The 13,964-nt window shown below is 38.8% G+C and overlaps 1 protein-coding gene across 1 annotated transcript in view; it reads left to right on the forward strand.

Annotated features, from left to right (window-relative positions):
- The window catches only part of LOC137046040 (retinoic acid-induced protein 1), a 127,877-nt gene extending 119,008 nt beyond the window's left edge, over nucleotides 1-8,869 (forward strand). The window contains exon 5 of the mRNA XM_067423096.1: nucleotides 6,875-8,869. Within this exon, the coding sequence (XP_067279197.1) occupies nucleotides 6,875-6,883 (9 nt within the window). The 3' untranslated portion in view covers nucleotides 6,884-8,869. The remainder of the gene's footprint in view (nucleotides 1-6,874) is intronic.
- The last annotated feature ends 5,095 nt before the right edge of the window (nucleotides 8,870-13,964 follow it).

A 13,964-nucleotide genomic window follows, 5' to 3' on the forward strand; every position in this document is an offset into this window, starting at 1 on the left:
TACTCTACCACCTCCACAACAACAACAAGGAGTAACACTAGACAGCAGATCACACAGTTCCTCATCAGCACCATCTTTCAGGGCAACAGATGAGCCCAGAGCATATCTCACCCTTATCTGTCTTCTATTGACTGTGCAGCGCTCTACTGACTGCAGAAGTTAGTGAAGGGATGTTAATTAGACATTCTAGGCTCTCTCAGTCTTCTTGTTCCCCTTTTGAAGCCACAAACTTTAAAGAGAAGAAAAAAGAAGACATTCAGAAGTGCTGCTTGGTGATTATTACTGGATGGGGAACATTTTTCACTCAAGGTCTTGGCTCATGCATGAAGCAGAAAGCTATCCAAAAACAAAAACAAAATGTTTCATTGCTCAAATCAAATATCATGCCGATTCTGCAAATTCCTAAACCTACAAATCAAATTTCTGCATTATTACTCACCTGCATGTACTTGAACCAAGCAAGGCATTTTTTCCCATATGCTCCGCTCCCATAGCTCGTTGCCCCGCCCTGCAAATCGTAGCTTGAAGATTCTTCAAAATGTTTCCTTCTATGTCCTACTGAACAAGTTATATAGGCTTAGAACAACGTAATAAGCTCATTTGACAACAATTCTGGCATAACGTTAATTGCTGTGAGCATCTTCTAGTAGTTGATTACCTGTTCATAAAGTACATTATGATAACAGATAGTTTTGCAATGGCATTGCAAAGGTGTCCAGAGGGGATTTTACAATACTGATATGCAATTGCTTGGAGTTGTTACGACTTGATTAATTAGATCACTAGATATGATTCATCTATGTCATTGTCCATCAGGCAAAAAATATCTGAACTGATTGGAAAGTAATAACACTCCCCTTCTCAACAATCCACACCACTTGGGGTATCATTCACATTCGTAAAATGTGGTGGTTTACACGCCACAATTTAATAATTAGGGTTAGTATTAAGAAACATAGGCCTGGTTTCACAAACGAGGCTTAGATTAAGCCATGATTAAGCTTTAGTTCAATTAGGACATTTATGTAGCTCTTTTTTTTTTTCAAATATTTTTTTTTTCAATTTTTTTTATTATCAAATAATTATTTTTTTCAAATATTAGTAAGGGTTACCCCCGCTTAGTTTCACATACCTCTTTAATCTTATACCGTTGCATTTGCTTATGCATTCGCCACCTACAGGCAATCTGTGAACTACAACTGGGGTAGGTCAGGGAGAGAGAAATGAGATAGACTAAACAAGAAAGGCAGAGAAAATGGGCATAGCAGAAAGAGAGAAAGAGAAATGATATCCAGCAGTAGTACAGCTTCCTGTTGGAGAAGCAAAACCTTGATGGAGATCAAAACACCCCACCCTCCTCTCTCCAGCTATACCCCTCCCTTCCTTCCTCTTTTCACCCTCCCACGACAAAGCAGGAGGAGAAAAGAATGAGTGAGAAACAGACAGACAAACAGAGCAGAGGAGAAAGTTCAGAACAAGCAGAGCACACATCAGCAGGGGGATCTAAGGGCTTTGGGTCTCTGGGATGCCAATTTGCCGCTTTAATAAAAGCGAGCGGTACAGATACCACCCCCGTCCAGGTCTCCTAGGAAATCTCCTCCTCTTCATCTTCTTCTTCTCCTCTGTGCTCACATGCACTCAGTGGCGAGCTCTCTTTTAGGTTCACGTAGCTTGAGAACATGAAAACAGCAAGGCACAGGCAGGCCGAGTCAGGCCGAAGGGGGCAGCGCGGCAGGCAGGGCAAGAGAAGGCTGCTGTTCTTTCCTCTGTTCTTGCATGAGAAAAAATACATTTGCATTTCCTCAATGAAATACCTGTTCTAGCCAGGCAACAAAAGAATAGGTTCTGCATCAGAGTCGTTTGGCCATCGTTGAGTTGGCACGCATCTTATATTCATTTGGGTGCTAACTAAAATCAGCACAGTCAATGTGCTAGGTGATGAAAAACGGCTGAATGTATAAAAAAAGACAAGACCAATCCCAATTCAAATGCAAATGTTGTAATGAAGTCATGGCAGACGTTCAATCAATATAAGCAAATAACAGATTTTCTTAAATAAAAAAATATATAAACCTGGAAAAGCCTATATGTAACATATTATGTAACTTCAAAGCATGCAGCGAGAGATGTAAACACATTCTAAGTTAAAGGGTTAGTTCACCCCAAAAAAATTAATTCTGTCATTAATTCCTCACCCTTCATGTAATTTCAAACTAACCCGTAAGACTTTCATTCATCTTTGGAACACAAATGAAGATATTTTTGATGAAATCTGAGAGCTTTCTGTCCCTCCATAGACAGCTACACAATTGACACTTCTACGGTTCAAAAAGTTCATAAAGAGATAGTAAAAATAGTCCAAATGAATTGAACAGTTAGCCCAAATTTTCTAAAGAGACTTGATAGCTTCAAATGACATAAAGATTTAATGTAAGCTTTTATTCACATTTAAACACTGATCAGCAAACAAAAATAGAAGTTCAACCAAACCTGCTTGACGTGTGAACAAACCTCACTGTTTTTTGCAGAAGCTCAAACGTGCTGCGTAACACGAGAATGAACCTCATTGGTTCTTGCGGAAGCTCAAACGTGCTGCGTAACACGAGAATGAACCTCATTGGTTCTTGCTGAAGCTCAAAGGTGCTGCGTAACACAAGAATGAACCTCATTGGTTCTTGCTGAAGCTCAAAGGTGCTGCGTAACACAAGAATGAACCTCATTGGTTCTTGTGGAAGCTCAAACGTGCTGAGTAACACAAGAATGAACCTCATTGGTTCTTGCTGAAGCTCAAACGTGCTGAGTAACACAAGAATGAACCTCATTGGTTCTTGCTGAAGCTCAAAGGTGCTGCGTAACACAAGAATGAACCTCATTGATTCTTGCGGAAGCTCAAACGTGCTGCGTAACACGAGAATGAACCTCATTGGTTCTTGCTGAAGCTCAAACGTGCTGCGTAACACCAGAATGAACCTCATTGGTTCTTGCTGAAGCTCAAACGTGCTGAGTAACACAAGAATGAACCTCATTGGTTCTTGCTGAAGCTCAAACGTGCTGAGTAACACAAGAATGAACCTCATTGGTTCTTGCTGAAGCTCAAAGGTGCTGCGTAACACAAGAATGAACCTCATTGATTCTTGCGGAAGCTCAAACGTGCTGCGTAACACGAGAATGAACCTCACTGGTTCTTGCTGAAGCTCAAACGTGCTGCGTAACACCAGAATGAACCTCATTGGTTCTTGCTGAAGCTCAAACGTGCTGAGTAACACAAGAATGAACCTCATTGGTTCTTGCTGAAGCTCAAACGTGCTGAGTAACACAAGAATGAACCTCATTGGTTCTTGCTGAAGCTCAAAGGTGCTGCGTAACACGAGAATGAACCTCATTGGTTCTTGCTGAAGCTCAAACGTGCTGAGTAACACAAGAATGAACCTCATTGGTTCTTGCTGAAGCTCAAACGTGCTGAGTAACACAAGAATGAACCTCATTGGTTCTTGCGGAAGCTCAAACATGCTGCGTAACACGAGAAGGAACCTAATTGGTTCTTGCGGAAGCTCAAACATGCTGCGTAACACGAGAAGGAACCTAATTGGTTCTTGCGGAAGCTCAAACGTGCTGCGTAACACGAGAATGAACCTCATTGGTTCTTGCGGAAGCTCAAACATGCTGCGTAACACGAGAAGGAACCTCATTGGTTCTTGCGGAAGCTCAAACGTGCTGCGTAACACGAGAAAGAACCTCGTTGATTCTTGCGGAAGCTCAAACGTGCTGCGTAACACGAGAATGAACCTCATTGATTCTTGCGGAAGCTCAAACGTGCTGCGTAACACGAGAATGAACCTCATTGATTCTTGCGGAAGCTCAAACGTGCTGCGTAACACAAGAATGAACCTCATTGGTTCTTGCGGAAGCTCAAACGTGCTGCGTAACACGAGAAAGAACCTCGTTGTTTCTTGCTGAAGCTCAAACGTGCTGCGTAACACGAGAAAGAACCTCGTTGTTTCTTGCGGAAGCTCAAACGTGCTGCGTAACACGAGAAAGAACCTCGTTGTTTCTTGCGGAAGCTCAAACGTGCTGCGTAACACGAGAAAGAACCTCGTTGATTCTTGCGGAAGCTCAAACGTGCTGCGTAACACAAGAATGAACCTCATTGGTTCTGGCTGAAGCTCAAACGGGCTGCGTAACACGAGAATGAACCTCATTGGTTCTTGGGGAAGCTCAAACGGGCTGCGTAACACGAGAATGAACCTCATTGGTTCTCACACGTCAAGTAAACAGACACGTAAAATGTTGTATCATATCGCCGTTTAGTCCATACGGATCTGCCGTTTTGGGAGCTTGAATCCTCAATTTTTTTTTAAACCGGATCCCAGAGTGGATAATTCTGGAAATGACAGCCATGCTTTTCCGTGTGTACAGCCAATCCGTACATTTTGTGAAACGATGATATCATCATCCCACGTCTTGACCCTAGTAAGGCACCCCATGCGCCAAGACATTTCTGTGGCAGAATTACAGCGCCACATACTGGTCTTACATGTTACTACATCGTTTTGAACCCATTTCAGTGGTTTTGTGTATACACAGATATTTCTTGAGACGATGCCGTGTTTACAGATTTTTTTTTAGAATGAGGGGGAAAAAAGATCAGATAGGGAAAGCTCTGGCTTCGTGTGAATGTGGCCTGCCTGAGACGTTTGTTTGGAACACGAGGACGTGATGAATATCAATGCAGTACTGCCTAACAAACACTGTAACCAATGCTGCGTTTAAATCGCGGTGTGAGAGAGATAATGATTACCAGCATTGAGGAGCAGAGGGATTAGCTTAGAGATCAGAGAGAAAGCAAGAGATCGGACCCAAAGCAGAGGAGGAAGAGAGAATGAGGGCAATAGCAAGAAAAGCTGCGGAGGAGGAGAGATACATAAAACAAGAATACATCCATGTCAGCGCAATTAGGAAACGGTCCTGCAGTGTTTGTTTTTTTAGAGGGCTGTAGTTCGACGCAGCTTTCATATTGGCGCAGCGGACACCCCATACGGAAATGCAATATATGTGTATATATGAAATATCAATATATGCGATATATGTGATATATAACGTAAAAACATATATGAAACATATTAGAAATTGGAACAATTCCATATATTGACATATAAATGTATCCCATATATTATATATGTTTATGAATGTATAATACATATTTTGACATATAGGTCTCATATATGAAATATCCTAATATGCTCATATAGAGTAAAAACATAAATGCACATATATGCACAGCATCAGAAATTCCATATATTGACATATATCTTTAGTCAACATATATTTAAATTATATATGTGACAAATCACTATCAATGTCAAATGTCGTAGGGTCTTAAAATATATACTATGTATAAAACAAATGACATTTAAAATAAAAAATATTTATAATGTTACTTATTGTCAGGTGAGGCAAGAGATGAAGGACTCAAGGGTGCAGAGGTTAATGGGCTTTTTATTATACTTCAAAAATAAACAATCGAAACAAACAAACCCTGTCATGCTTGTAACTGGCTCTCCTTAGTTTTTTATACAACAAGAAAGCCTAAAAAAAACGGGAATTCACTTTTGCCAATAGTTTGTGTTCAAACTAACTGTAAGATTCTAAATGTGGGAGTGGAAATAAATTGTATCTATTTAACCACTGAATTAGATAACATAGTAACAATTAGCACATGGACAGATATCCAAGACAGCATTGTGAATATCGAAGCTTAACACTATAAGTAAAAAAAAAAAACAACAGTACATCAATTCCAAACTCAAAATACTAGTGATACACAAACAAAAAACAGTACCAAACAATTCAAAATGCCGTAGAAGGAAAAGGATATACAGTCTGCAATGCAAGTCTCTTATATGAGTGTTGTAGAAGGCCCAGTCCAAGCAGGCAATGAAGATATACAATACTAAATCCTAGATTAGGCACTGGCACAATCCAACACAGGTCAGAAGTAGGTATCAGTGCACTCAAGCCCCATAACAGAGTCCTCTGCTAGCTTCTCTGCAAACTTCCAAACACTATGAATTAACATTTTTATGGGTACATCAAAATGTGCATTTGAATAAGATTGTAAAGCATTAGAATGTACAATTCACTTAACTCTCAAACGCAATGTGATTCCAGGCATTTTCACCCATGCTCCATTGCAATGCCTCTCCTCTATGCTACTCGTAACCTTAAAACCCCTTCCTCCCTTTGTTGCCCTCTAGAGGACAGGATGAAAAATGTCATGAGTGTACACGCCATGGCTAATGATGAGCAGAAGCCGCATGCTAAACAAACAACCCTAAACACATGGACAAAAGAGTATATACTGTTTATTTATAGCTATGCTAAGACAATGAACAGAATGGAAATAAAGAGCTAAAGTCAGCCATATGCTTCATGGTGTCTTTTTCAGATACTGATATTATCAGACTGATGTTAGATAGAATGTTTTCAAGTAAATCAAGTTAAGAATTATTTGACCAAATCATCAAGGAATTCATTAAATCCATTACGTATACTTACTGCTATTTGTGCAGTTGTTTTCCCTCCAAAATGATGTCATATCCTGGCGGATGATGTTCTGTTAGTTAATGGTGTATTACAAAAGTGTATACAAAAATATTCAGGATGATATTCCCAAGTTTGTATAGCATTTCCATTCGAGTAAGGAAAAGTGAACTCCTGGAAACCTAAATAGTGAAATAATTGTGATATTGAATGTGTTGAATGTACCTAAAATGGAGAGATCCATACATTGGGTTTATATAAGGGGGCTTAATAATGTACATGAATATGAAGCCTTTCTCCACTCTTACGCATTGCGAATGGATCTGTCTTTCAGGCAATGTAATATACCGGCGCATGAAGACTGGTGAATGTCACCTATGCAGTAGAACAAGGACACGCGTCTGCCTGTGTGCTGCAAGTCGCTGTGGACACCCGTAACACCGAGAAAAACTGGGGCTTCAGTCGAAGCACAAAGATACTGTAGCAATACCGACCCAAGATCAGATCATCCGAATCCATCCGGCCAGGCCCAAAAACAAGAACCGTCATGACCAAAAGCTGGAGAAAAAAAGGGAAAGACACTTTTGTTATGAATCCGAATGTGCCATTCTTCTGTTTTATCCCGTATTCTGGAGCGGATGTTATCAGTCGGGGACACCTGGTGGCGGATTTGGCCCGCTGCCCCTAGCACTGGTTGGCACACGTGCGTTTCCGCTGTGGAAGGGGATTGAAATTTGAAGATGTCATGCAACACTGGATGTATTTCAATGGACACTTACATGTTACAAAAACAAAACAAAAAAACCCGAAAAAAAAAATATTGTACATGGTGTGCTTTACAGGTCTAAATATTCTGATATCATGAAAAAAATGCATTATTTTAATATACTGCTACTCCAAGATGTAGGCTTATTTTCATGTGCATTTAAAGACAAAAACAGCACCACTGCGATGTCCAACAGTGCATCCGGATGGAAAAATAACCTGCGTTCGTACAGTGTTGGGGGTAACACATTACAAGTAATGTGAGTTATGTAATCAGATTACTTTTCAAGTAATTAGTATAGTAACACACAACGTTTAACATATCTGAGTTACTTTTTCAAATAACTAATGCAAGTTTTCCTATTTATTGACTGAATTTGCATTTCCATCAGCCTAAGGCTTATCCATTTTGCACAGGTGTGAAAAAGTAACGCAAAAATAACAACGCATTACTTTCTATAAAAAGTAACTAAGTAACATAATTAGTTACTTTTTAGCGTGTGACTCAATATTCTAACGCATTACTTTTAAAAGTAACTTTCCCAACACTGAGTTCGTATTGTGTATCAGCTTCTCTGCATTTATTAAAGGGACAGTTGAACCAAAAATCTTTCAAAAATCTGTCGTCATTTACTCAAAATGTTTATGACTTTCTTTCTTTGTGAAACAAACAAAAATAGCATATTATAGAGCAACAGCACATGGGAAATTGTCTGGGAATAGTGATTTAAATGTCAGTATCATCACATGATATGATATATAGCACTAGGTTTTTATGATATGTCTTGTCATTTTTGCGCTTGACAACCTTCACTTTCACTGAGTGGAAAAGGGCAGCTTGGACATTCTTCTAAATTACTCAAACGAAGAAAGAAAGTCATATGTGTTTGGGAAGAAACATCTAGATGAGTAAATAATGGCAGAAGTGTAGTTTTGGTTGAACTTTGAGTTTACGAAAGCCTCCGCCCAGTGAAGAGATCCACATCAAAAACAGATTTGACATTTCTCTTCATGTTATTTGTGAAATGATGCAGAAGACAACGTGAAAAACTGAACATGAGAATTCATAGTCATTTAATCAGATGTATATGTGACTAACATACAGTATTATAGGCTTCACTTCACTGCAGTATTACAGGTAAGACCGCGCATAGAGATGACAGAACCATCACGTAATTATTTGATTCCTAATTCTAAGTAATTGTGTATATAAGTATTTGATGCTGTTTAAATGTAAGATGTGATGTACTATTATAATTGTGTATAGTATTTCTTAGAGATGTTTATTTTCTATAAAACAAATATGTTATTGCTTACAAAAGTTATTAAAACAATGAATTAAAAGGACTTTTTTGGGGAACTGTATTTGTTCGCAGCTCATATTGCAGTGTATCTGGGTGTTTGGTATTGCCATGTAATATAATAGATGTGTGATCATGAACAGCTGTCTTTGGAATTGAGATCAAAATCACGTTTTGTTTTCTTTTCCTGCGTCTTTGTTGGCAGTCAACACAAAGTAATTCAGTGCTATTATCCTTAAAGATGTCTCTGTCTCTGTCTCAGGCGGTGGTCTGAAATTACATCAGGAGGCATACAGAAACAGATCTATGCCTGCTTGCTTTCTTAACACCTTTATTTACTCTGCTGGGGGGCTTCTGTTGGTTTAGAGAGGTAGAAACAAACCCTTTCTAAGAGTTTGTCACGAATGTTCATGTGAAGTGAACATCTCATCACCCCACCACCAGCACACATGACTTTCTGTAATTATTTCTGGAAATTACCTTTTCTGTATGAAAGCTAAAAACATAATTGGCAGATATAGAATTGTAAATATCATTGAGTTAATAGTGTAAATTAAGTTAATGCCATAACATGTATATTTTCTTCATTATCAGCATTATGTCTGCTATACATTAAATGTACACTATGTAACTTTAGGCTCTCTAGTGGATAAAAAACTAAATTGCATGCATGTTGTGAAGGAACATTGTTTTGGTTGTGTTTCGGCTCTGCTCGATTGTGCAGATGAATATCCTACGGCTCATGAAAAATTCACTACTAGGCTTAAAGGGATACTTTACCCAAAAATGAAAGTCCATGATTTATTCACCCTCAAGTCATTCTTCCTTTCAGATGAGTACAATCGGAGTTAAATAAAAATAAAAATTGTCCTGGCTCTTCCAAGCTTTACAATGGCAGTGAGTGGCAGTTTCTGTTTTGAAGTCCATAAAAGTGCATCGTTTCATTATAAAGGGGCACGCTGCGTGTTAAAAAAAGGCCTTCTGAAACAAAGCAAAGAGTTTGTGTACGAAAATTATCCATATTTAAAACTTTATAAACTGTAATCTCTAACTTCCGCCAACTGACGTTCCAGCGGATGACGTTCCAGCGGATGACGCTGTGGTGAGAATCAGTGATGCGCGGGTTGATCCAAATTAAGCAGGTACCCGTGGTTACGTGTCACCCAAAAATATTTTTAATGATATTGGGGTCACAGTCATTCAGGTCGTTTGAAATAAAGATGATGCGGGACAAAATGTTAAACTGAGCAATGCCATTGTAGCATTTTAATAGGCTATGCTTTTAAACGCATTCAACTCAGTAATGTCCAAAATGATCACATGGTAATGCGTATCAATAGTAGGCTACGAGCGTGCAATCTCGTGGAAAGTATACATCTTCCCTTCGTAAGAATGATGACTTCAGTGCCGTTCTTTCTTCTTTTCTCAGAGAAAAGCTTAACTCCAAGTCTTCTGGAGTCGCGGCTGCAACTCTTGCACCACGTCAGGGCCTGAAACATTTCTCCTCCACAGGATGGATTAATGGATTATAGGCCAGGGAGCATTTACTACTTTTCAAAAATGCAGGTCAGGAAGTGGGTCGGGCACAATATTTTCTACATTTTTTTTTTTTTTTTTTTTGTGGCCCGAGTTGCGGGCAGGTTATTTGAAAACGTCGGTCGGGTGCGGGTTGTTTATACATTGATTGACCCGTGCATCACTGGTGAGAATATGCTTTTTTGTTGACATTGAAGTACATTCATGTGAAGAATTGAATTGTTTAAGGTATACTTTACATTTTATGAGTTTGAAAATGTTTTCGTGTATATATCCGGGTTGCTAAAAAAAAAAAAAAAAAAAATCTCAAGATTACGTGCTTCGACATCAAAAGGAGATGCTCCATTATTTCTGGTTTGTCACCGGAACTCTGCGTCCCACGTCATACACTGGAACGCCAGTCTCTCATGTTAGAGGTTTGTAAAGGTTTAAATATGGATATTTTTCTCACACAATCACATCGCTTCGTTTAGTTTCAGAAGCCCTTTATTAAACCCCCTTTTATGCCTTTTATGATGGATGTGCTTTTATGGACTTCAAAACAGTAACAGGGATTCACTGCCATGCTTTTATAAAGCTTAGAAGAGCCAGGATACTTTTTAATATTTTAATTTTATTCATCTGAAAGAAGAATGTCATACACTCAGGGTGACTTGAGGGTGAGTAAATCATGGGATCATTTTCATTTATGGGTGAACTAGGCTATCCCTTTAAGAGATAAGCTACAACCAGTTAGATGATAAAGGATCTCAAGCTGAGCTTTACCAGTAGACACAGTACTTCGTTGGAAATAAATTAGGCCTACAGGACAGAGATACAACAACCCATAATAAAAGAATCCTCCACTCCACAATAATGCTTTACAGCGAATTCTGTTAGAGACATGTCACATGTGGCAATTTATCTGTTTAATAAAATAGCTTACTCACCTGTTGAGTAACAAAAATGACACCTGTGCGACGCTTTTATAACACTTCATATCCCGCAGGTCTCACAATCTCTCTAAAAATCCAAGTGAATGTATCTCGGTTACAAGCTCTGTGGCGTTATCTTTTTGCTAGCAAACTCCTCTCGGAATGTTCGTAATTTCCCGCGATAGGGTAGCCTAATACGCATTGAGTGAAGAGTTAAAGAGTTAGGCTACTTCAGTGATTTAGCATTACAGTTTGTATTTAAACTGGGTCATTAATGTAGTAGAAATGTGAAATTATTTTTTGAATTCGGTGCCTTCTAGACTGAGAAAAGAGAAAGAATTTTGTGTAAAATTCCCCTTCATAATAATTATAAAATGGACTGTCTAATGTCACTGTTCTTATTCTGTCCTTTCTCTGTTTTTATCTTTTCTATATTCCTTCTCTGAGTAATGTCCAAAACTTTGTATTTAAGGGACTTTTTGCGGTTCTTCGCCTCTTCATGACGGATCGCTTCCTGTAGGCCTACTCCTCAGTTGTAGTCGATTTGGTTAAGTGTCTGCTATGTAAATATACCGATATTCAACAGTTAGTAAAAATACTCTAATGGCATGTCTGCTATGTAAATATACCGATATTCAACAGTTAGTAAAAATACTCTAATGGCATATAGCTTGGAGTTTTTTTAGATTTATTTTAACAACCTGGAATACCGTTCACAAGTTTGCGATCGGCGTCAGGACTTATTTATTTGTGAGCAAAGCTGAATTTTCAGCATCATTCCAGTCTTCCGTGACATACTTCAGAAATCATTCTGATACGATGATTTGATGCTCAAGAAACATTATTATTAATGTTGAAAACAGTTGTGCTGCGCTAGCCTGACAAGCCAGACCCACATCAAGATGTTTGGTCTGGAAACTCACCATAGACAGGGCTCAATCCGAGGGGCGGGATAAACGGTTGTCTTTCAAACTCCCTCTGCACGTGATAGCCCAGCAAACACGTTTACGTTGTGGCAACCATAGACATCATATAGGTAGACGCCCTATTGGCTGCTGGGCGCCGAGATTTGCGGCGGCCATTTTGAACCGGTCGTACTCCTAGTTTCGTTGCATAGCAGCAGTTAAGATGCCAGAGCACTGTGCAGCATTTTCCTGTTCTAATCGGCGAACCATCGCAGGTAGGGTTTGCGGGATTACTTTTCACAAGTAAGATTTAACTTTGCCATCGTACTATTGGTTGTATTTTGTCCTTAAATCCAGATAATTGAGAAGGAGCAAGGATCTTTGATTGTACTGTACTGAAATCGTAGCTAGCTAATGTTAGCTAAGCTATGTATCTCCCTCAACTCAAGTGTTTTCCACATAACTTAAGTTACTATTCAGATCAAAAAGATGTTAGAAAGCACTTGTTAGATGCACGAAACTTACTTTTAGCGTTTGGTAACATTATGTGCCTATTAGTACCAACACAATCCAATCTGAAGTTAATACATGCATTGCTGACCGGGCATAATAACTGTCGTTGTGTTGCAGATGAAGGCGAACAGAACAATCACAATCACAAAGGCTGATGCCGGAACTTTATCGGAATATTATATATTTAGTGTGTGTGTGTGTGTGTGTGTGTGTGTGTGTGTGTGTGTGTGTGTGTGTGTGTGTATGTGAGAGAGAGAGATATGAGTCACAAATCATTATAAATTGTTTCAACTTATTAAAATATCTTATTTTACTTCAACTCTCTGTTTCTGCTTCTTTATCATATATATATTGTGTGGTTTTATAAATCCCCGTATATCCTATATCACATATTTTGATTTTGGACGTCTGGACACTTTATATCTTATATCAGAATATTATGTAACTGTTAAGCCCACTATAGCCCTATTCGGACGGTAATTGTTTCTCATGTGGACGTCTGTAAAATACATTTGCATGCCACCTCAGTGATAAAACTAGTCTATTCGGATGGCGATTTATTCCCGGTGGAGGAGCGAGTGATCCTCCGCACCTGGGAAACACTGCTCACGTGGTAATTCAAATTATTGTCTGCTGTAAAAATGTCATATGCTTGGAATAAAAATAATTTAAAAAATCATATTTAATAATAAGACATTATTTTATTTAAATGTCTTTAAAAAATGAGCGGAAATAACGGCTCATTTCGAATGTTTAAGTGTTTTTTTTCTCTTTCTCTTTTAAGCGGTGATGAAAGATTATTCTTGTAAATACTTTCCAGCATTTTAGTAATAAAAGTGTAGGCTTTAGATCTTTAAAATGCATCCGAAAAATACCTTACGACCCCACGAGAAACAATTACCATCCGAATATGGCTTAAGAATATTAATATACGCTGAACCATGTGTCCTGTATCATAGCTACATTAATGACCTTTGCAGCAAGAAAAACCGCGTTAAAATCGGTTATGTATTCAGTGAGATGTGATTAATTAAATGCGCTGACAGCTCACTGCACCTGGCAAACAAGTTACACTGAGTGGAGCTGGCGACCGGTTCAAGATGGCGGCTCCACGGCTCGACCGTGCCAATAGGCAGTAGCGCTCGATAGGGCGTCTATCTATATGATGTCTATGGTGGCAACGTCTGTGGCACGTTGCATTTCTACTATGGCAACGTCGCATGTCAACGTGCTCGCAACATTGTAACAACGTAGAATTGTAAGACGCGACGGGGCTGTAGCAACGTTGTTGCGCAACATTCAGCAACTTCAAGACGACATTCTGACAACTTATTTTTTTAATGCTATATTCACCATTCCCCATAGTGGTTCATTTTTAATTTCAGTTATTATACTTTTTATATGCCTATTGTTTATCCTATTATTTATGGGCCTAACAGTAAATTCATTATAATCAACACCTGCAACACACCTTTGAAGAATAAAAATTA

The sequence above is a fragment of the Pseudorasbora parva genome, chromosome 2 (assembly GCF_024679245.1).
Source record: "Pseudorasbora parva isolate DD20220531a chromosome 2, ASM2467924v1, whole genome shotgun sequence".
Taxonomy (NCBI): domain Eukaryota; kingdom Metazoa; phylum Chordata; class Actinopteri; order Cypriniformes; family Gobionidae; genus Pseudorasbora; species Pseudorasbora parva.